Raw genomic sequence first — 22,589 nt, forward strand, 5'->3', positions numbered from 1 at the left:
CCCGTTGAAGACGAAGGCAATTCATCAGTGGTTCAGGGAACCCTTGTTCAATATGAAGGGCTCTAACCCCAGACAAATACACCTTGATGGAGGAATGCTGAATGGTTCTCTCAAGAAACGTGACAAAGAAGCAAAGTGTCCATTCGTCTGCTTGGCATGGGGACCCTGAAGGATGTAACTTGCCAAGCTGATGGCAAAAGGAAATGAACTTTGATTGCGCTGAAGCATATGAATGGCATGTCGAGGGGGCGAGGCCTTGAGACAAAAAAGAAAACACTGTTGCTCTAGGGCAGAGAAGTCAAGTCCGCCAGAAGTTCCGGAAGGATCCTAGTTGGGTGAAGCTGTGCATCCGGGACCAACTGCCTGAAGTCCTGCCAACAAAAGTGAGACAAAGCATCAACTATCTGATTGTTAACCCCAGGTACATGTTGTGCAGAAAAGGAAAACTATGATGAGCAGCTGCAAGAAGCAGGCTGTCCAGTAATCGCATCAAACAAGGTACTTTAGAAGTCCTGGAATTCAAAACATGGACAACAGCATCGTTGTCTGAACAGAAAAGGGCATGCTTCTTGCACCACATGTGCCCCCAAACATGAGCAGTGATGACAACTGGAAAGAGCTCTTTATAAGCAATGGACTGCTGCTGTTGAGAAGGAGCCCAGGAACCAGCAAACCAAAGGCCCTTGAGGTACACTCCATAACCAATTGATCCAGCTGCATCAGAAGCCACCTCGATGTCTGCCTCTGGCAATAAACCTGGGAACAGCCAAAAGCTAACACCATGCCAATCTGACAAAAATTGGTGCCACCACAGAAGGTCCAAGTGAAATTCCCTGTTAGAGTGAACTGGGTGATCCCTTTTGCAAAAACAGCATAACAGGTCAATCATGCAACGTAAGAAAGTTCTCCCAGGCCAGACCACTTTTGCCGCATGATGCAGATGGCCAATGAGAGATTCCAACTCCTGCCTATTGCACCATTTTCGAGAAACCTAAGAAGTAATGAGATCTCGCAAAGCGGACAATTTCTCAGCGGGGAGACGAGCAATTTGATTAAAGGAATCCAGCTCAATACCTAGGACCCCGAGCACAGTGAAGGGTCCACACACTTGCCGGGGTGAAGTGCCAAGCCCAAACGTCTGCATACTGACTCTGCAATGCTCAAGTTGTGCGCACACTGAGATTACTCAGGAGGGCCAGCAGTGATGAAGTCGTCAAGGTAGTGCAGCAGGTCTGGAATCTGGTAAGAATGCATGAGGATCCACTCAACCATGTCTGCTATCGAATTGAAGATAAAAGGAACTGATCGAAAGCCAAAGGGGAGAGCCAGATCCACCTAGTACTGATTACGCCACTTCATCCCCAGCAAATAACGGTCAGATGGATGAACAGGAACATTGCGGTAAGCAGACTTGACATCAAATTTAGCCATGAGGGGCCCCCTTTCCCAGTCAAGACACTAGGCGAATAATTTGATCCACAGTTATGTAGTGGAGGGTAAACTCATCCGGGTTGATTCCATCATTGACACTAGCCCCCCCTGGGGAAGACAAGTCCACAATGAGTCGCCACTTTCCTGGTTGGCCCTTCTTTGGAATAACACCAAAGCTACTGACTTAGAAGTTGGGGAAGGGGGGAAATTGAAGGGGTCAGCCACCCTTCCCAACCACACCTCATTGGCTAAATAGTCGTCAATGACAGATCTACATCTACATCTACATTTATGAAGTTGATAAAATCTTGGAAGACATCACATAAGAACTGTACATAAGAACTAAAATAGGATATATATATGAACATGCAAAAGTTAGATAAAAGTAAATGTGTCAAAATAACATGATAAATAAATAGTAATTCCTAGTTACAATTTACTTTACTCATTTCACATACTTCCCTAAATTTAAATTGATGCTGGTGAGCAGATGGTTTGTTTTTATTAGCTTCCTGAAGCTTTTGGGCCGGGCGGAAGCCCAATTTGAACCCGTGACGGATTCCATCCAATACAAATTGAACCTCCTGTTGATGGGGATGGAGCCGCAACTCCCAGGGAAACTGCTCCGTCTGCAGAGGAGTGACTGTTGAAACTGGGGGAAGAGGAGCTAGGAAAGGAACACAAATAGAACGGGGTCAATAAATGCCCCATAAAATCTAACCCCAACCCAAACCCCTTAATTGATGCACATCCCGGTCAATAACAAATGCCACGAAAATAAAACTGACGCAACTAGATTTAATTCAAGCACAAAAGGTCAAGAAATACAAGTGGTAAATATGCCATCCTAAAATGAAAGAACAACAACATAGTGTGGTGGGAAATAACAAACATAATGCAGCAAATGACAAACAACAACCTGATAGTGTCTAATCGCACCTAAACATGCTGCTAGAAGTCCTCCACCCTAACAACAAAGTCAAAACAGTAAGGGATGGCCTAATGACAATTATTAGAGTCTAATATTTCAATCGCTTAGCACCTGGACTTGCTGCTCAAGCGAGAAGGAGAAGAGTCAGCTTGCCGCTTGGGTGAAGTTCGGGACTGGCTTGGTGGCTTGCCAGGGCAAGCTCCAACGCGGTTTGGACCAAACCAGCTGGAGCATTTGTGGGCAAAACGGCATGAAGAAGAAGGAGCAACACAACGGCCTTGGTTCCACGATTTGCAAATAATATGGGAAGATGAAGCTCCATGTGGCTCCGTGGATTCATCTGACAGTTCACAGCTGGCACAGACAGAGGCCCCAGCCGCATGGAAATTAAACAACTGGACATTTATGGCAGACCAGTCCGTCAAGTTCATTGCAGCGGTGTGTTTGCGGAAGGCCTGATCATATGCTAACCAGACCCAACTGGCGATGTGTGCAGAGAATCAAAAGCTGGTATTGCAGCAAATCCCTCCTTCGCTGAGGGAAGTGGGACGACAAAATGAGGCTGTACACTGAGAAAGCCTCCAGCCAACTTGATACGTCCTCAATAAGCCGTTTAGGCTTTTTGGGTGTCGAAGTTAGCACCAACCAACCGTCGAACAGCAATTGAGGCACAGACTCAGTTGAGACTATGTTGACAGAAAGCAGCTCATTCAGCTCTACAAACTTCCCAGCCACAATCTGGCTTACTAGTTTTGCTGGAATGGGTGAAAACCTAGGGCCAACCACGAGCGCCTGATGCAGGATAGGCGACTGGGCTGGCGAAGGAACACCACCAAGAGCAAGCGACGCGGTCCCAATAGCGGTGTTGGACGATGATATTGCGAGTGCAAGTATTGGCGAGGCAAACGTAGAAACAAATGAAGGCGCAACAAAATTGGGCCTACCTTGCGCCATAGCACTCGTAGCAACAGCCAAAACAGGTGGAAAACCAGCGCCAGAGGCTGCCAGGGCTGAGACGTGAGCATCTAGCTGGCCAGAAGAAAGAGACAATGGAAGAACACCCGCAGGCATGGCTGCCTCCGGCACACTCATGGATGAAGAAACTGGGGGCGTCAATGGCAGGTTTGATGCTTGCTCAGCCATGAGGGCTTGCTTAACCACCTTGACAACTGATGCCAAGAAAGCGGGAGAAGGCTAATCAGTAGATTGAGCTTCAGACGTCGAAGGAACGACCGGCATCTGTGTAGTTGATCGAGGGACATTTGCATCATTTGAATGTGGTTGAGTCGTCTCAGCAACAGAAACATTGGCATCGAAGGCTGCCGCTTGGCTATTACAGGTTGACGTGGCCGTCATTATCGTATAAACAAGGATAAACAATAGCTCTCAAAAGAAAACAAAAGGCAACAAAGAGGCAAGAATCCACAAAGATTCACAAGCAAAGCAGTGCAACTGATCGGCAACAATCAGCTCAATACACTACAACAATTATGCAATGAACCATAAACCCCTGCAAAACCCCTGAAGGCCGCCCCACAGGTCACGTACTCCCAAACGGGGAAACCGCTGGCTGCATAAGCTCATATTTAACTTTCCTAAATGATATTAGCTGGATGGGCACGCTAGCTGGCTGCATTAGCTTGAGTTTAACCTTACCTAAATGATATTTAGCCACATTTCAACAGATTCACTTGCACCTTGCTTCTGCTGTTTTCATGCATTTGTCCCAGCCTCTTTTGCCTAGATCCTTCACTTTCATTTGCCCTTCTCATTCTCTCATATTCACGTCATGCAATCAGCTGTTTTTTCTTTACTTGTTGACACATTTCTGCTGTTTCGCCTGAACAATTTTGTTTTCTGTTAATGACTTGCTTTGGATTATTTTTAACACTCAAATACAACTGTTCATTTCTTTGGCTACTGTGAACATTTTCCAGTTCAGGTTGACAATCAGAGATAAAGACACCCTTAATTTCAAAAGGAACAACCTCTCTTTCTAAGCAAGACATTTGAAAATATGATACAAGGTTTTCAAGGCCTTCAATGCTGAGCAAAGTACATTTCCCAAATGAGTGGGGCATACCATAAAAATCCTTTGCATGAGAGTCAAAAATTTTAAAGCTTTGTTCAGACCTTTAAACACTGCAACTGCACTGATGCCCGCGGTTAACAAACAACAATTGTAGTTTAGTCTAGAACTTGAAAATATTTCTATCAGTGAATTTTGAAGAGTCCTGTATGGGCCATTGTTTGACATCATAAACAAACTTCCAGTTAATGACTCACTGTACTGTAATGTGTATACTTTGTTGTAAAGTAAAACAATGCATAGAACATCAGTTAACAGCAAATAATCATTTGCCTACACAGAATATCTTACAGAAATGTAGAGATTATTTCCAATGGTCAAAATATTATTCAAAGTGGAAGACGTCCATTTACTGATATGTTCGATTTGATGGTAAATAACAGCAGTAAGTGACATTGCTACACATTGCTTACCAGCATTTTCACCAGAGTGCTTCATTTCCTTGACTGTAGTCAGCAGACACTGTTCTCAGTGGGTCAATGATATCAAATATCGTAGGGCCAGGATTTTCCTCCACATCATTTGCCTGTCTTATAAGTAATGGAATATAAACATTGTAGCACATCATTTGTGTAAACCAAAACACTACTTGATTCCACATCTTGTATTGTCCAACAACTAGCTTCAATGTCGGCATATAAAACACACTTAAATAAAGCATCATCAAAATTATATTCCAAAAACAATCCTTAAAACACGCTAAGGTGTCTTTTGTTTTCATGAAATTGTCATGAGAGCTGATCCTTGAACGAAATTGTTGAATGGAGATCCCCATATTTTCTTCTGATTAAGTCAAAAAGCACTGGAAACTACATTTAAAGTTCAAGTACAGTGCAAAGTAACAGTTTCTTTAAGTTTGAGACACTTGTGAGATACTTGTGAGACACTTGTGAGACAGTCTGAGACAATATTTGAGACTCTGTCGTGCAACCCGCACAAGTCAATTCAAGAAGACAAATATTGGCTTTTATACGAGAGTACAATGACTCCTTGCAATATAGCCGGCACAACTCGCTTAATACAAAAAAAAACATCAGAAAGGAAGACTTCTCCTTACCTTGTAAATTAATTGCACCAAGAAAATAAGTCAAAATAATTCGCCAAACGACAACACCCGAGAAGAGTAATGGCCGGCACACGCAAACTCTCATTCCCAGGGTTCTCTCTCTTCCTAATAGAGACCATGTGACAAACACTTGGCTCTCGTATACAAATAAATAAAGGTAGAAAAATCACTGGTCCTGACAAAGTGTGGGGAAATCCTAGACAAAAACCGGTTTTCAACACCTCATGACTCGCTTCACTCGCTTCACTCTGTTTACCATTTCTCGCATTTTGCTTCTCACTGTCATTTGAGCTTTCCATCTCAATATTCCCCGAGCTTAGGTCATTCTGCCGGTGAATAGGATTTGAGGGATGTCCATTTGGCCTTTTGATCTTTGATTCACCCCATCCATCAGCACAACTCTGACTCTCTTCATATCCGTATTTACCGAATTATTCACTCCAAGTTTCATGTCAGCACTCACCTTCTTCAAATATTATTATATCCAACCATGTTCTCGGTATTTATCTCAAGATCCGAAGGCATCAACCAAGTTCCCGGGGAGATCACAAGATTGAGTCTCACCTTTGTGTTATCAATCGTGAGTTGAAATCTCTGAACGCTCTCGCTAATATCAGTCTGTCTTATTGAATCTTGCATTAAAATTAATTTTAAAAATTATCCTGTGCTTCTTTTGCACTTCCAGAGCTCCCTAAAATAGAAGATCTAACATTCACTTGTGCACCTAAAACACAATAAAGGTAAACTTCAATTGATTGATTCAGCCTTGCCATTCCTGCGTGGGATAAACCAACTGATTTAGAATCATAAAATGTTCAAACTGATTTTTTGACAAATCATTTCTTATTTTATTCACAATAACATCAATATCTTCATTTGGGCTTTCATCTTAAAAATTTAACATCAGCATGTGCAAAATATCTTCTATGACCTTCATTTTGAAAGTATTTACTGTATTAGTTTGATGAAATCTTGAGTATGAAAAAGGACTTTTTAGACTTTCAGGATATTTAATTTCACAAGAGGATAAATCACAGTAGAAGTGATCTTCAATAGAAATCGTTTTTCCTAAACCATGAGTTTCTCTGTTCTTACAGTCAAGAGTGTTGAACCGTGGCCACCAGACTAAGTTTGTGACATCTTTTTGACAGGTTTTTGATTAGTTTGATGGCTTCCAGTTTAAGCGGGCCAATCAGATTTTCAGAACAAGGAATTTTTGGTGGCAAATTTAGAATTTAAGCGACCATGAACTTTAAGTACAGACAGACATCATGGCTGCCGATCGAAACATGAGTGAGTTCCAGTTTGAAGTTGTCTCAAGTGTTGTGACTGTTTATTTCAACTACTTGTTTTCTCTTGTATTCAACAGCAAATGTCCAGCTTCACCTTAACCAAAGCAGCAGTTTTTATGATAACAGGCGGACTTTATCACTTTGTCATTGGGAGCGGGTATTGGATCTTTACCATGACGGCAACAGCAAGCGGGGAATCACCAGAGAAGTTCATGTGAGCCGCTCGTATGTGAATAATATTGTCAAGCGGTACAATGAAGCTAATACGTTGCTTAGAGCCCCAGAAGTGTGTTGTGGCCTGGAGAAAGTTGATCTTTACGTTTCTGAATATATAGAAGCTCACCAACTCATAGAGCCTAGCATTTATGCCAGTGAGATCAGGCAAAGACTGCTTCTTGATGGAGTCCTTCATCCAACTGATCTCCCAAGCAGTTCACAAATAAACAAACTGTCGCAAAATGAGCACGCCATGATGAGAAAAAAATATCAGTTATTCCGCGTGAATCTACCACGACTGAAGTAACCGACAGAACAGATGATTATCTGAATAAAATTTCAACCTTTCACTCAACTCAACTGCACTTTTGCGATGAAACTGGGGTGATCAAAACTTCGGGAAATAGAATTTATGGCAGTGCGCCTGTAGGCGTACCCACATTCAAAGTCCAACGCTACACGTCAAATGCGAATTACACAGTGGCTGGATAGTGGTAATTTTTACGACATTTTTGTTCACATTCTCTCAAAAAATCAGGTCAATTGATGTATACCATAGTATTTATTAGCCCTTGGTGAGTTACTTACAATACATTTGGTGAGCATTCTTTAAATTCTAAAGCAGCCACACCTACTTCACTGACCACACCCATTTCGAAGGTCCAGAATTAGGTGTATTCTTAAACACAATATCTCTGTTTTACTTTAGGCTAGAGACTTGAAATTTGCTATACTAGTTACTTGTTGTCAGAGCTATACGATGACCTACTATTATAGTGAAACTGTGTTTTGATCTTGAGTTGGACCTTCACTTTGTACATGGAAAAAATAATGCATCATCATGGTAGATTTAAACTCAATAAGTCATGCTAGGTTGTTTAAAACCCTCTGAAAGTAAGAAAGTAGGTCATTGCATAGATCTATTCATAATAAACACACTGAAAATTTCATTCAGATATCTTTTCTCCAGGGGGCACAAGTCATAGTCCGGGTTGTCATCTGTTGATTGTGTGTGGAACCATATGGCCTTGACAGCATTTTGCATTGATTGGATATCGTGTGTGTTGTTTCATGTGGCCCTCCCATAATAGACCTGGAGTTGATCTATTTTGCTTTTTGTAAGCCTTCCTGTGCCACCAATTGGTTTACCATCTGGACCCAGCCACACATTTATTTGCATAAACATGAAATAAACAACAGTCTTCAGCGTTTGTGATTGGCCCATTGCAATCAGCACTTCAAAAGACAAGGTTGAAGATGTACACAGAACGTGGCTGTAAAGAACTAGAGCTGGGTTCCCGGTTTATAGGTTTGTTTCTTCCTCCTGTGTGCATTTGTTTATAAGCATACATTCCATTCATTTTGTTTCTGCACGCTGGACTGTCTGACATTGTGTTGGTTTCCTTATGAAGTGTATGAAATCAGAACCAGAATACAAAAACCTTAATTTATTTCATTGAGTAATTCTACCATGATCAGTTTTACCTCTGAATAACTAGTACGTTATACATTCATAACTTTTCAGACCAAGAAACAGAACATCAAAGACACCCGTGTCTGCTCTTTCCAAATGCAATTATGCGCACCTGAATAAAGTAAATGAACAGAACGTTATAAATAATGGGATAATCTACTTACAGTAAGATACAAACCAAGATTATTTTGATTAAATGCTGTAAAAACACACTTAAAGGAAAACTCAACACTAACAGTATCAACAGAACATCGAGATTCATCAGCTCACAGTTACAGTCACTACTGTGTAGTAGAGCGCATCGAGTTACTGGAAAGAGGGATCATGTATTTTTCTTCGTGAAAACAAAACTTGTAACTCAACAAAAGCAGTCTAATAAAGCCGAAAATATTGCAACAAATAATCCGTAATGTCACCGCTGTCTTGGAGAACTTGCACAAGTATTTGTGCTCTAGCTTATATCTTTGTGAGGCATCAGTGCTTTCAGCTGAGAATTTTGGAACTGTTCCAAAATTTTCAGCAGTTGCCAATCGTCCTCCACACACCATTTGGGAACTCTATTGTTCAGTGCCCTTTGAAGAGCAAGTAAATCATGATCCAACTGAAGACGTTTCCCACTTGCATATTTGATGAGATTTTGGGCTCGTAATCTCAGTTGCATTATGGCAAAAAATGACTATTTGGCCCGTTCACGCGCATTCCTGAGACCTTTGATATTAGCTTCCTCGTCTGCACTTTGTTGTTCAAGATTCTTTATTGTACACTGTAGCTCTTGTATATTTGCTCTTTGTTCTGGATGTTTCTCTCTTACCTTGCAGCTCATGTTAGTACAAGGCTCATTCTTGCAGGTGGTTTTTGTGTGCCCAGCGATGTGGCAAACTACACATTCGTGCTCAAATACTGGACAGTGACAAAAACTGTTTATCTTGTGTCAGATTGTTCAATTCTTCTCTTGCAGTTGATAGCTGCACTTGCAAGACAGTGAGATTTTCCTTTAGTTACTCTTCCTTCAGATCCAATTCTGATTCTTCCCTGGCTACTGTAGAACACGGAATTGTAATTTGTGCTTTTGAAGTGGCAACTGGCACCAAAGCTCTGTAGGTAAGTTGTTTTGGCTCTAACTTGCCGCCACTGAAAGCAGCAGAAGTTGACAATCCACCACAGTCAAGCCTTCTCATTTTTTATGGAACTGGGGAATTCACCTCGTGGGCCTTGATGTAGTTTTTTTGTAGTCTTGATCGCCTACTTGCTTTGCCGTTCGCAACATTTCAGAAAAAGCAAAAGGATTGTCTGGACTGATGTTTACAAAGTCTCCATCTTCATCTTTATAGCGAAGTCTGATAGAATCTTGACCAAGGTGAGCAAGAGGTGAACAATTCCTCTGTATGGTCTGAAGCAGGGTTTCGTATGTAACATTTCTCAGTAGAAATGTCACAAATCTTTCCCCGCCATAATCTACTTTTACCTGCAATGCCATATTTTTGCAACTGAACTGAATGAAGCGCGCCGGCTTTGATATCGTGACTTTGATTTTTAAGGCCTCTGATTGGTAGTTTACAGCAACCAGAAGCCATAAAACCCATCAAACTAATCGAAAACCTGTCAAAAAGATGTCAAAAACTTAGTCAGGTGGTCACGGTTTGACGCTCTTGACAGTAAAACAGAAATCCGTGGAAGTACTGATTCCAAATTCAGCGCACATTCTCTTATATGAGGGATGTAATAATTATTATTTGTCTGACTGAAAGTCGAATCTCCAGGAAATGCAGATTGAGTCGAAATCCCTCCCATTTCCCTTAAAATCCTTCTCGTTGTGAAACAAGTGTGAAACATCAGAAATGATGTACTACTAATTACACACCCGGTCGTGGCTCACCAAAATGCAAAATTTAATTGTTGCGTCCAATAAATCATGTTGGGACCTGCCAACCATTTCTTCAATTCTTTACCCGATTCATGGAAAATCACGATGTCGCTGAAAATATTTCTGAACTTTGTTGTGAAGTAATTAGTTGGGTCACAAAAATCTTAAACTCTTTACAGGGCTCGAAAAATATTTGAATTCCAGCTTGCCCTTTGGGCAAGTAACTCTGAAATATTGCTTGCCTGAGCCACTTCCCCACTTGCCCAAGTTTTCAGACTCATTAATAATTCATGACCTAAAAATGGAAGTTATTCACTGACGTGTTTGAATGTAATAACCTGTCTGGCTTGCTCATAATCGTCTTAGTTTTGATCAGTTTTATTTGCTCATTGATCGAGAAGAGAATCTATTCAATTGAAAGGAGTAAAGCAAGGCTTCTCCTTCTAATATCTTAGCATGTTTCAACTTATCAGGAGGACCTTTCAAAAGAGTGACTTATTCCCCAGAAGGTGAGGTAGTGATTAGAAAAATAAAAAACCTTACTCATATCACTTCCATGAAAATTAAAGTGACTGATGAGAATGGTGATTTAATCGATTTCAATGGACTCCCTTTAAGGTTCAAAATAGAAATTGTATAAAAACTGTCAGATCAAAATATGATCATATTATTCCAACACCAAGCTTGCCCTCACTTTATCCCAAGTTAAATGCGAGTGATGTAAGGGTGAGCGATTTCAGATTGAAAAAGATTTATGATTGTCAGAGAGAACTCAAGAATGAAAATTCTCATTACCAACAGGTATCGAAAAAATGTAAAAGTGCCAATTCAATTGCTCACACCGTGGCCACTCTGTCTGGAGTGACGGCCACCATTTTATCATCCAGGGGTCTCACAGTCTCCCTGAGTGGAATCAGCCTCATAGTTGGTGCTCCTCGCTCCAGTGTCGCTGCTCTCTCAGGATTCATTTCAACTTTCATCACTGCAGGGAAGAAGGCTCAATAAAAAGGTAACAAAACACAAGAAGACTATCTCTCTCGTTGAATCGTCAAATCTTTCAATCAACAAGTTAAATTCAAAAGCATCTAATGATAACTATGTCTCTGACATGGAGTTTGACTTGATTCTTCGCGAGGTTAAACAGTATGGAATCATGAAAGGTTTGAGAAGGAATGCGAGTGAAGCAAGTAAACCATCTGTTGATGTCAAAGCTCTGAAAGAAGAGATAAAGAAAGAATATCAAAGAAAGCTAGGATCCCTCGTAAACCTAAAGAATTAATGATTACATGTAATTTTTCAATAAAACGAACCTAATGGTCTGTGATTTCCAGTGAAGATCCTTGACTTTCATTCAAACAGACTCTATTTTTCAGTTTCGCTTTCTTGCCTTTGATGCTTGATTTTTGCTCTGAAGTTTAATTCTCAGAGCAATTTTCTCATGTAGCTTATCAATCTTCCTCTGATTGATTCTTCGTTCCATTTCTTGCTTTGTGGCTTTTGCCGCAATATCTAACATCTTCGTGAGGGCTTCTGCGTTATCTTCAAACTGCAACAGACTTTGGTCTTGAAATGATGTTAACTGTTTGAAGAATTCAACTGGGTTGAATGAGACCATTTCGAGTGAAGGGTTTTCAGTCACAATTAACTTTGCCTCTTCTCTACAATGTGTGATCTTTTCCAAGGATCAATCAAGTCTTTGATTCAGCTGGTCGAATGATAAAGGCGTCTTGAATCAAGCGAGTGATATGTGAATAATTGTTCACAATTTTGAAGATTTTTGTGAATGATAGTAGACTTTTTACGTCCCTCAGCAACAATTTTGGACCCAAACAATTAATTTTCACACCCTGCAGAAGCACTTGTAAAAAATAATGTATTTTAACACCCCTCAGTGGCACTTATAACAATCACAAAATGGTCATGAAATTAAAATCATAGCATATTTTACCATCATGGCTTCAAAATCATGGACCATTTTATCACCATAAAATTAAAATCACAGACCATCTTACCATCATAGCTTCAATATTATGAACCATTTACCTTAAGTTTATAAAATTAAAATTATAACTGTTTTTTACCCTAGTGTCTCTGAGAGGCTTGAAAATCATTTTTTTGAAAAAAGCTTTAAGAGAAATTGACATATATTATTATGGAGGGTGAAAAAATAATCTCATCTAGTAGTATGGAAAAACTATCTAAAAGAATGTTATCATACAATAGTATGCATAGAAATAATCTAGGTATATTATCAAAACAGCAGCTAATTGAGTTGTCACTGAAAAAAGAAAATAAACCAATTGGAGTTCCAAGAACAAGAAAGAATGTCAGACAACTGGTTACTGAGTATGAAAATAAAATAATACCACCACCGCCTCGATTTAGAGATCCTGTTGCACCTCCCTGGACTAAAATAATTCTTCCACTGCCTCAATTCAGTGATAATTACAAACCTGTAGCAGCTCCCAGGACTAAAGTAACAAAACTCAACAAAGCTCTCGAGGGTGCTGTTAAGTCTCATGGAGTTGACATTAAAAACCAAAAAGACCCATTAGGACAGTTAAACAGCACTAATAAATGGATCAAATCTCAAATGTGTATTAAATAAAATTAAAGGACTAAACCTGGTTGAAATACCGAAAATAACTTTTAAAAAACCAAAAGATAGAAATACAATATACAAAACAGCTTATTTCAACAGTAAGACTTTAACAATTACAAATGATATTGAAATTGAAGAAATAATGAAATTAGCATGAGAGCAAATAGTCAGAAAGATTTCACAATGGTTATCAGAAGGATCGGGGGGGGGGGGGTAATAGAATCAGTCCACAAACATTTGAATATAGTCAAGTATAATCCAGTAAAGGGTTCATCATATATACAACTTCCAAAAGAATTAAGAAACTCCAAAAAGGGTTTAGTAAACATGAAAAATGATGATGAATGCTTTTCGCTGGTGTTATATTAGGCATTTAAATACACGAGAGAAAGATGCACAGAGGATTAAGAAGTCAGACAGAGAAATGATTAGCAATTTAGACTATTCAGGTATTGAATTTCCAGTTGATGAAAAACAGTATAACAAAGTAGAAAAACCAAACAATATCAAAATAAACATATTTGGATATGAAGCAAAACAACTATTCCCTATTTACGTTTCAAAAGAAAAGTTTGATAATTTGATGAACCTTTCACTAATAACAGAAGATGAAAACAAACATTACCTTTTGATTAAAGACTTACACAAATTCATGTATAACAAAACTAAACACAAAGAGAGAAAGCATTTTTGTATGCACTGTCTGACCATTAATGTTATTCCAAGTAATACGGAAAAGTACATGGCTTTTATGTTAGGTCACAATCTAGTATTTATTGATAGTTTTCAATTTATGAGTTCTAGTCTTGATAAACTAGTGAGTAATTTGCCAAAATAATCATTAAAATATACATCTGAAATCTTCAAAGGAAAAGCACTGGATCTAATGTCAAAGAAAGGTGTCTATCCATATGACTATATGGATTCATTTGAAAAATTCAATGAAACTGAGTTACCTACAAAAGAAGTATTTTACAGTATTCTCAATGATGAACATATCTGATGATGATTATAAGGATTTCATCTCAAGAATATGGGAGAGTATCATGATCTATATTTAACAAGTGATATTTTGTTATTAGCAGATGTATTTGAAAACTTCAGAAAAACATGTCTTGAATATTATAAGTTATATCCAGCTCATTATTTTACTTCACCTGGATTATCCTTGGATTCAGTGCTCAAAATGACTGACATTAAATTGGAATTGATGAACGATATTAACATGTTTCAATTTATTGAAAAGGGAATGAGAGGAGGAACAAGTTATATTGCTCACAGATTTGGTGAAGCTAATAATAAGCACATGAAAGATTATGATAAAACAAAACCTCCAAAATGTTAAGTATCTTGATGCTAATAATCTCTACGGATTTGCAACGTCACAATATCTCCCGACTGGCAATTTCAGATGGATGTCGCAAAATGAAATAAATAAAACAAATTTAGCTAAGTATGCAGAAGATAGTAAAACTGGATTGATTTTAGAAGTTGATTTAGAATATCCAAAAGAATTACACGATTTGCATAATGATTTCCATTAGCTCCTGAACAAGTAAAAGTAACAAAATATGCTCTCAGATTATTGTAAACGGATAAGAGACAAGTTCCATATATCTATTGGTCAAGTTCATAAATTAATACCTACATTAAATAATAAAGAAAAATACCTACTACATTATCAAAATTTACAATTGTATCTTGATTTAGGATTAAAATTGACAAAAGTGCATAGAGTTCTTAAATTCAATCAATCAGCATGGTTGAAACGGTATATTGATTTTAATACTGAAAAACGGGAAAATGCTAAAAATTCATTTGAAAAAGAATTTTTTAAACTTATGAATAATTCAGTATTTGGGAAAATTATGGAGAATTTGAGAAAAAGAGTGGATGTTAGATAAGTAACTTATGAGAAACAACATGTTAAATTAGCAAGCAAACCAACTTCTGTATCATCAAAAATTTTCAATGAAAATTTAGTTGCCATTCACAAAATCAAAGAAACATTAAAATTGGATAAACTGGCATATATAGGACTGTCCATATTGGATATATCAAAAACATTAATGTATGATTTTCATTATTATTCACAGATTTCATTATTATTCACAGATACGGATAGTTTAACATATGAAATTGAAACAAAAGATGTTTACAAGGACTTTTGGAAAAATAAAAGTAAGTTTGATAATTCTGATTATCCAGAAGATAGTAAATTCTATGATAAAACTAATAAGAAAGTTATTGGTGAGTTCAAAGGTGAAGCAGCTAGCCAAATAATAACAGAATTTGTTGGACTTCGAAGCAAAATGTACTCTTACATCAAAGAAAATGGAGAAAATAATAAGACTGCTAAAGGAGTCAAAAAAATTGCGATTAAAAAGAACATTAATCATACTGACTATAAAAATACTCTCTTCAATAGAGAACAAATTTGTCATAAGATGAGAACAATAGGATCAGATCATCACATAATAGGATCTTATGAATTAAACAAAGTTTCACTATCATGTTTTGATGATAAAAGATATACGAAAAAATGGTATACACTCTTATGCTTACAGACATTATAAAATCAAAATTAATTTTTTCAAAAGATAGTCTATCAAAAATTTTATTTTCAATAAAATCAAGTGTAACTTCAGCAGAAGTTTGATGGCATACATTCATATGCATTGGTTTTAAAAAATCTAATTCAATATAATTTTCTATATTCTATTTCATCACAAAATTTTATTGGTTTTTCATTTTTTTCTTTTTTCAATTTTAAAAAATCTTTATTTCTTTGTTGTAGCTGAGTATTAAGATGATTATGCTTTCCACCTATTTTGTAATCTTTATTGTTCAAACAAACAGAACAGAACAGAACAGTACCATAATTCATTTTTACTCTCCATATATATTATACCATTCTATTTTTTAAAACGTTTATGGTTTGAAAAATTTTTTTATGAAAACTGTTAAAGAGATGTCACTACATTATATTTTAATGAGTAAGATTGTAATAAATAGTATTGAGTTTAAAATTCATCCAGTTTATGATTTATATGCTGCTGATGAAAATGGAAATATAATCCTTTTCATTAAAAGAGTACCTCACAAAGGTAATGATAATAGTCTCCAATTAAATGTTAGAAAACATAAACAAAATGGTTGTAAATGTTATTACATTCATTGATTCATATGGGAATATTATAATGGATTGATTCCTGACAGTAAAGTAATTGATCATATCAATGATATCAAAGATGATAACAGATTATGTAATATACAACTCATGACACCACAACAAAATAGCTAAAAATCAGCCAAGAAACGTGATTATACGTTCGTTAAATATAACCATCAAAATAAAAGATATGTGAAAGCAGTGAATTGTGAAACGAAAGAGGTGACATATTACAATAGTATGTATGCAGTAAATCAACATTTGGGTATTAATGCTGGAACAGTGAAAAACCGGCATTTCTAAAAAAGAAGGAAATTCATACACTTTCAAATATGTTAAAAAAGAGGATCTACCTTTTGATTACAAAAAATCAGCTAATATAAAACTGAAAATGTCTGATGAAGAAAAAAAGAAACGTCAAAAAAAATGGTTAAATAAAGAATTTATAAGTCCAAAGTGTAGTAAAACTTTAAAAAATAGTTCCAGATTTCTTCATAATAAAAAATGCAATAGCCAGAAACAATATTTTTGGCTAAATGACTAGCAAAAAAAAAAGATGTAGTATTTTTACTACAACTGAGTAATGTCGCTAATATACATTACTCAATTAACATTTATACGTTATTCAAATCCTTCAATAGTATCCAACTGTTAAGGTCATCAGTATATCCCTTCCACTTAAGTAAAGCTTGTTTTTTCTTATGATCTTTCCTGATGATTTTTTCAATTCTGAATATATCCTGGTTAGCTTTAGATAATTCAGGTTCATAAAAACTGCCTTTTATCTCTTCATTATTGAGGTATTTTAATTTGTAAGTGATTGGATTCATATATTGGATCTTATCAATTTTAAATACTTCTTCAGTCCAATTTGGGGTGTATCCTTTATCGAATACTTTTCTCTTGTACTTACTTATTCTGACTTTATCACCAACTTTGAACTGAAGGGATTTCATCCTTGATTCTGTATTACCATTCAGATGAAAATACACAATTCCTTCATTCTTCTTTTTACTGGCTTCTGTTGGTGTCATTTTAATTGAACTGTGTTTGGTGTTATTGTACTGTTTTAATATTTTGGGTAGAATGTCTAAATACTGCATATTACCTTGAACAGTGAACTGCTTCCACATCTTAGTTTTTGTTTTATTCCATCTTTCACAAACAGATGATTTTTCTTCATTCTTAGTGGAATACATGTTTTATTTTTATCCAATAACTCTTTCAAGTGTTTGTTATAGAATTCTTTACCCTTATCAACCATAAATATTGTGGTTTTCTACCTTCTTTGAAAATCGTTTTAAGGTCATTCCCCAGTATTGCATTGCGCATCCCTACTGCGCATAATTTCACACATGATTAGCGCACGTGCATTAAAAAATGGCGGCTTTTTCTGTACAGCTGGACCTCGCAATAGAGGTAAATCGTCATTTTCTCGCAAATGAGTATGGTGACCTATCTTTTTTTTCTGTTGTTTTGAATCGAGTAATAAATTTCTCTGTGTAAACTAAATATGGACCAATTCTCAGTGTAGAACAAAAAGCAATCGTCGGAAACGTGATTTTAGCAAGTAATCGTGACGACAATCATGGTGCTATTATAAGGATTTATATGGATATAAACAAGGTGCTTTTGCCACTAAACGAACATGGGGACCCCTCATTTTTATTTCAAAATTTAAGTTCCTTTAATATAACCAATCGATAGGCAAAGTTCCACAAAAATCTCAGTGCAGGTTCTATTTCAGCGGAATGACCTTAAATGCTTCAGTTACAGTTTCACCTTTTTTATCCTTCAATGGAACACTCCAACCATATTTACTAAACATGTCTGAAACCATGAGAAGATATCTATAGCCTTTATTCCATTTACTAAACTGTTGCATTTCGACTAAATCAGAACACCATATTTCATCAATATGATTGACTATTACACACTGTCAAGTAAAGTTACGTTTTATTGGTTTATGTAATTCATCAGCTAATTTTTCTTGCCAGTTACTCAATGGTTTTTTCAGTTTTTTGCAACACCAAGACCTAGTGTTTGTTTTTTGTCAATCAAGAATCGTGCTGTTGATTCCTATTTTGGCATTTCACCATATGGAATTTCATCAAACGATTTAACCATTTGTCGATCACAATCTCCTTTGTTTTTACCCATGTCATAACAAATATCATGATGACTTGCTATTCCATCCACTTTATTGTACAGTTGTACACGTCATTAAGTAATCTCACCAGCGTTTTTATCATATTCAAGCTGTTTTTCAAGTGGATTATATAGTCCCATGTATTTGTTCTTTCCAGGAGTAAAACCGGCTTTAGGTTTTGGTAGTTTACCAATGGCTTTACAAGTATCAAATCCTTTTCCAATGATGTAACTACAGCCTTCTTTGAAACTATCACTGATGTAATCATCAAACATTTCAACTAGTGTTTTGAACTCTGTTGTAGTCATGCCAGCTGGAAAATGTTGATTAACCATTTCTTGTGCCGATTCTGCAGTGGCATTTGGATACGCTTTGTCAAATTCTTTTTATTTCTTATGGCTGTACCTTTTGGAAATTTTTGTTCACCCTTGTTTACCAATGGGAACAATTTTTACACCCTTTTTTGTGAAAGTATTGGCAGGAATCAATACTTTTTTCCATTTCTGAAACTGTCTTCAATATAATCACCATACATTTGAACAATCATACCACCATCATTAATAGTTAAACCTTTTGGGAAATTTTTTCAGTTAAATTGTGAGCAACAATTTTTGATGCATGGGTATTTTTCTTTGAACTCATTGTAAGAATCGATTAAATCTCCTTGTTTTATTTTCTGACTTTTATCGATGAAGGTTATTAATTCTCCACCTTTGTACATAGCATCAAGATCCATTCTATCCGTTTCATATTTGTAATTTGATCTCACTTTTGTTGATAATTGATTGATCGCTTCAGATCCAACTTTTTGAATAACAGGAGTTGCTTTATTAATCACATAATTTATTGCTTTCTTTTGCAATTTTGGATTTCTCATGAATTCAGAAGCATATCTTCCAGCTTCTGTACCTTTCTTAGCCAAATAAGGAACTCCCTACACTGATAAATAATTCAGTATCAGTATCTGCCACAGTGCTCAATGTACCATCTCCTCTCATTCTTTTTTCAACTTGGTCAGTCAGGTTTGGAAGTTCGTAACCCAAATCCATTGGTCGAAATATATTGCCCCACGCTTGTGAGGGCTCAATTAGTTTTTTGATGTCACAAATTTAGTTTTAGTTATTCTACATTTGGCACAAGTGCATTTCATCATAGTTCTTCCATTTTTGGCTGTGACACATTTTTCACTACCAGGAACACAATCAGTTACTTTTTTCTGTTTAATACAATAAGATTTCATATATGTGACCCTCCATACGAAAACACGTCTTATCCACAAAAACGTTTTCCAGGGGGTTTGAGGTCGCTCTGAAACCCTTTGGAAACCTGAAGAAGCTAGTCATAAAAGGGGATAAGTGACAATTTTGGTTGCTTTTCTTTTTTCTTGCTCCAAATTAGCTGAATTTTTGCATGTGGTCTTCAATATAATAGAAAAACGTGTTCCTGTATTTTTGCCGCTGGTTTTTGCTTCGCTTTATAAAGACGCCGCTAGGAAAACCGAGTGGTTTTTTGCATACACAATATCCTGAAAACGAAGCAAGGTTTAGCGCAAAAACTACGGGACATTGCTAAACATACCTAAACAAAACTCTGTGCAAAATTTGGAGCATTTTCGACAAAGTTCACTTTTGATTAAAATACCTAACGCCCTTTTCCCGCTGAGGCTGCAAATAAACAAAGCCGGGCCTTTGTTATGATAAACAGAGCCGATCCTTTGTTATAATAACCAAGCCAAGCCTTTGTTATAAGTCGAAGTCTCGCCTCGGTTTATCATAACAAAGGATCGGCCCGCCGCGACCGCAGGGACTTTGATCTCACTTAGAAAGCAGCAAAATGTCAATTTCACGCAACGTATAAGCTCAAAAATGTTGATTTTAGGTCAAAAAAGGTTTAAATGTTGATTTCACGTTAACGCGTGACGGCAAGGATGTTGGTTTCACTTAGAAACCAGCAAAATGTCAATTTTACGCAGTGCATAAGCTCAATGATGTTGATTTCAGGTCTAAGTAGGTTGAAATGTTGATTTCACGTTAACGCGTGACGGCAAGGAGGTTGATTTCTCTTAGAAACCAGCAAAATGTCAATTCCACGCAACGTATAAACTCAAAAATGTTGATTTCAGGTCAAAAAAGGTTGAAATGTTGATTTCACGTTAACGCGTGACGGCAAGGAGGTTGATTTCTCTTAGAAACCAGCAAAATGTCAATTCCACGCAACGTACAAGCTCAAAAATGTTGATTTCAGGTCAAAAAGGGTTTACATGTTGATTTCACGTTAACGCGTGACGGCAAGGATGTTGGTTTCACTTAGAAACCAGCAAAATGTCAATTTTACGCAGCGCATAAGCTCAATGATGTTGATTTCAGGTCTAAATAGGTTAAAATGTTGATTTCACGTTAACACGTGACGGCAAGGATGTTGGTTTCACTTAGAAACCAGCAAAATGTCAATTTCACGCGGCGCATAAGCTCAATGATGTTGATTTCAGGTCTAAATAGGTTAAAATGTTGATTTCACGTTAACGCGTGACGGCAAGGATGTTGGTTTCACTTAGAGACCAGCAAAATGTCAATTTCACGCAGCGCATAAGCTCAATGATGTTGATTTCAGGTCTAAATAGGTTAAAATGTTGATTTCGCGTTAACGCGTGACGGCAAGGATGTTGGTTTCACTTAGAAAACAGCAAAATGGTAGGAGCCCATGATGGGCTCCTGAAAATGGTAATTTCACGCAACGTATAAGCTCAAAAATGCTGATTTCAGGTCAAAAAAAGGTGTAAATAAAAATAAAATGAAACAAATAAACATTTCAATAAACACTTTTTCAAATACGGCAACGTCTTCAATGGCTAAGAAATCACGAGATAAAACATAGTTTTCAACAAACGCGATCGTAGCTTTATGTCACACACTGCCATAACTTCCAAGTTCAAAATGCGCTGGTACCTCTTATGCCTGATGAGGACAACAACTTTGGCGGCTGTTTAGTTTTGGATTTAAGAATTTGATGACTCCACGTGAAAACGCTCTATAAATAGGGCTGACAGATTAACAGATTAACCCTTCTGCGCAACGTACGGGTCTCCATACATCTGCATGTCCCCTGATCCCAGAAGCTCAAAACACTACAAATCATGCCGATTTGAAATAAAATCAACGCAAACTGGATCACAGATCTGTTACAATCGATCGCCACTTGCTGGCCATTATTATGTTTAAATCTAGTTACCAGTTCGAGAAACGTCCGCAGAACGTAATCGCAATGCATGCCGGGAAGGGTCTTTACACCTCGTGTGCGGGAAGACATGGCGGTCGATACAAGACAAATTTTATAAGTCTAAAACCAGTTCTCGCTTTCCAAACTTTGACGCTAGCAACGCTTGGCAAATGGGCCACAACTCACCAGAGGGTATTTTTCTTGGGCAAGAACTGCTCTTGGACTTTGCTACCTGGCTCGATCTGACTTCGAACGCCGATAACACGATTACGGTATATCAGCTGCCTTCGAAGTTTCAGAACACATTTTGATTCTTTAAAACGTGCTGATGACTTACGGGTTTATCGAGGCTTTATGATGCCTCTCAACCACCAGGTAGGCACACAAGGTACTTTAAAACAATGCTTAAGATATTAGTTGACAGAGCTCTAATACGGCACATCTCTTTTTTGTTTGATGGCATTTTGTTTGACGCTCGATCGATTCACGTGTTGTGTTCACGTCACAATAACCGGTGTAAACAATCCGTTCCCAGATTTCCGCTCTATATGCTGTGGGATTTGGTTTTGACTTCATACACTATAAACAGTCTGCCTGTTTGCTGTTCAACAAATAAACTCCTAAAGACATGGCTAGGAAAAGCCAAGTTTTTTGCCTACGTTTTAACTCGAAAACAAAGCAAAAACCAGCGACAAAAATACAGAACCACATTTTTCTATTACATTGAAGACCACATGCAAAAATTCAGCTAATTTGGAGCAAGAAAAAAGAAAAGCAACCAAAATCGTCACTTATCCCCTTTTATGACTAGCTTCTTCACCTGGTTTCAGAGGGTTTGAAACCCTTTGGAAACCCTTTTGAAACACTTTGAAACCCTTTGGAAACCCTTTGGAAACACTTTGAAACCCTTCTGAAACCCTTCTGAAACCCTTTGGAAACCCTTTTGAAACGCTTTGAAACCCTTTGGAAACCCTTTTGAAACGCTTTGAAACTCTTTTGAAACCCTTTGAAACCCTTTGGAAACCCTTTTGAAACGCTTTGAAACTCTTTTGAAACCCTTTGGAAACCCTTTTGAAACACTTTGAAA

At 37.3% G+C, this 22,589-nt stretch overlaps 1 protein-coding gene, 1 long non-coding RNA gene and 3 pseudogenes across 3 annotated transcripts in view; 1 reads left to right on the forward strand and 4 right to left on the reverse strand.

The window, feature by feature from the left end:
* Window positions 1-400: 400 nt before the first annotated feature.
* LOC145485011 (uncharacterized) lies at window positions 401-1,272 on the reverse strand (annotated as a pseudogene).
* A 584-nt stretch (window positions 1,273-1,856) lies between these two features.
* LOC145485070 (uncharacterized) lies at window positions 1,857-6,419 on the reverse strand. Its single transcript, XR_014049135.1, has 2 exons — window positions 4,865-6,419; window positions 1,857-2,098 (listed from the first exon to the last, which is right to left on the reverse strand). It is a non-coding gene; the product is annotated as an uncharacterized LOC145485070 (long non-coding RNA).
* LOC145484993 (uncharacterized) lies at window positions 2,462-4,595 on the reverse strand (annotated as a pseudogene).
* Window positions 6,420-6,788: 369 nt separating the features above from the next.
* Window positions 6,789-7,332, forward strand: LOC145485634 (paired box protein Pax-1-like). Its single transcript, XM_081464270.1, has 2 exons — window positions 6,789-6,810; window positions 6,887-7,332. The coding sequence occupies exons 1-2, from the start codon at window positions 6,789-6,791 to the stop codon at window positions 7,330-7,332; spliced, it is 468 nt and encodes a 155-aa protein (XP_081320396.1).
* An 8,359-nt stretch (window positions 7,333-15,691) lies between these two features.
* Window positions 15,692-22,589, reverse strand: part of LOC145483762 (uncharacterized) — a 9,678-nt pseudogene continuing 2,780 nt past the window's right edge. The window contains exons 1-2 of the transcript XR_014048956.1: window positions 22,323-22,589; window positions 15,692-19,612 (exon numbers count right to left, since the gene is read on the reverse strand). The exon at window positions 22,323-22,589 is cut by the window's right edge and continues 2,780 nt beyond it. The product of XR_014048956.1 is annotated as an uncharacterized LOC145483762 (transcript). The remainder of the gene's footprint in view (window positions 19,613-22,322) is intronic.

This window comes from Orbicella franksi, chromosome 4, assembly GCF_964199315.1.
Source record: "Orbicella franksi chromosome 4, jaOrbFran1.1, whole genome shotgun sequence".
Classification (NCBI taxonomy): domain Eukaryota; kingdom Metazoa; phylum Cnidaria; class Anthozoa; order Scleractinia; family Merulinidae; genus Orbicella; species Orbicella franksi.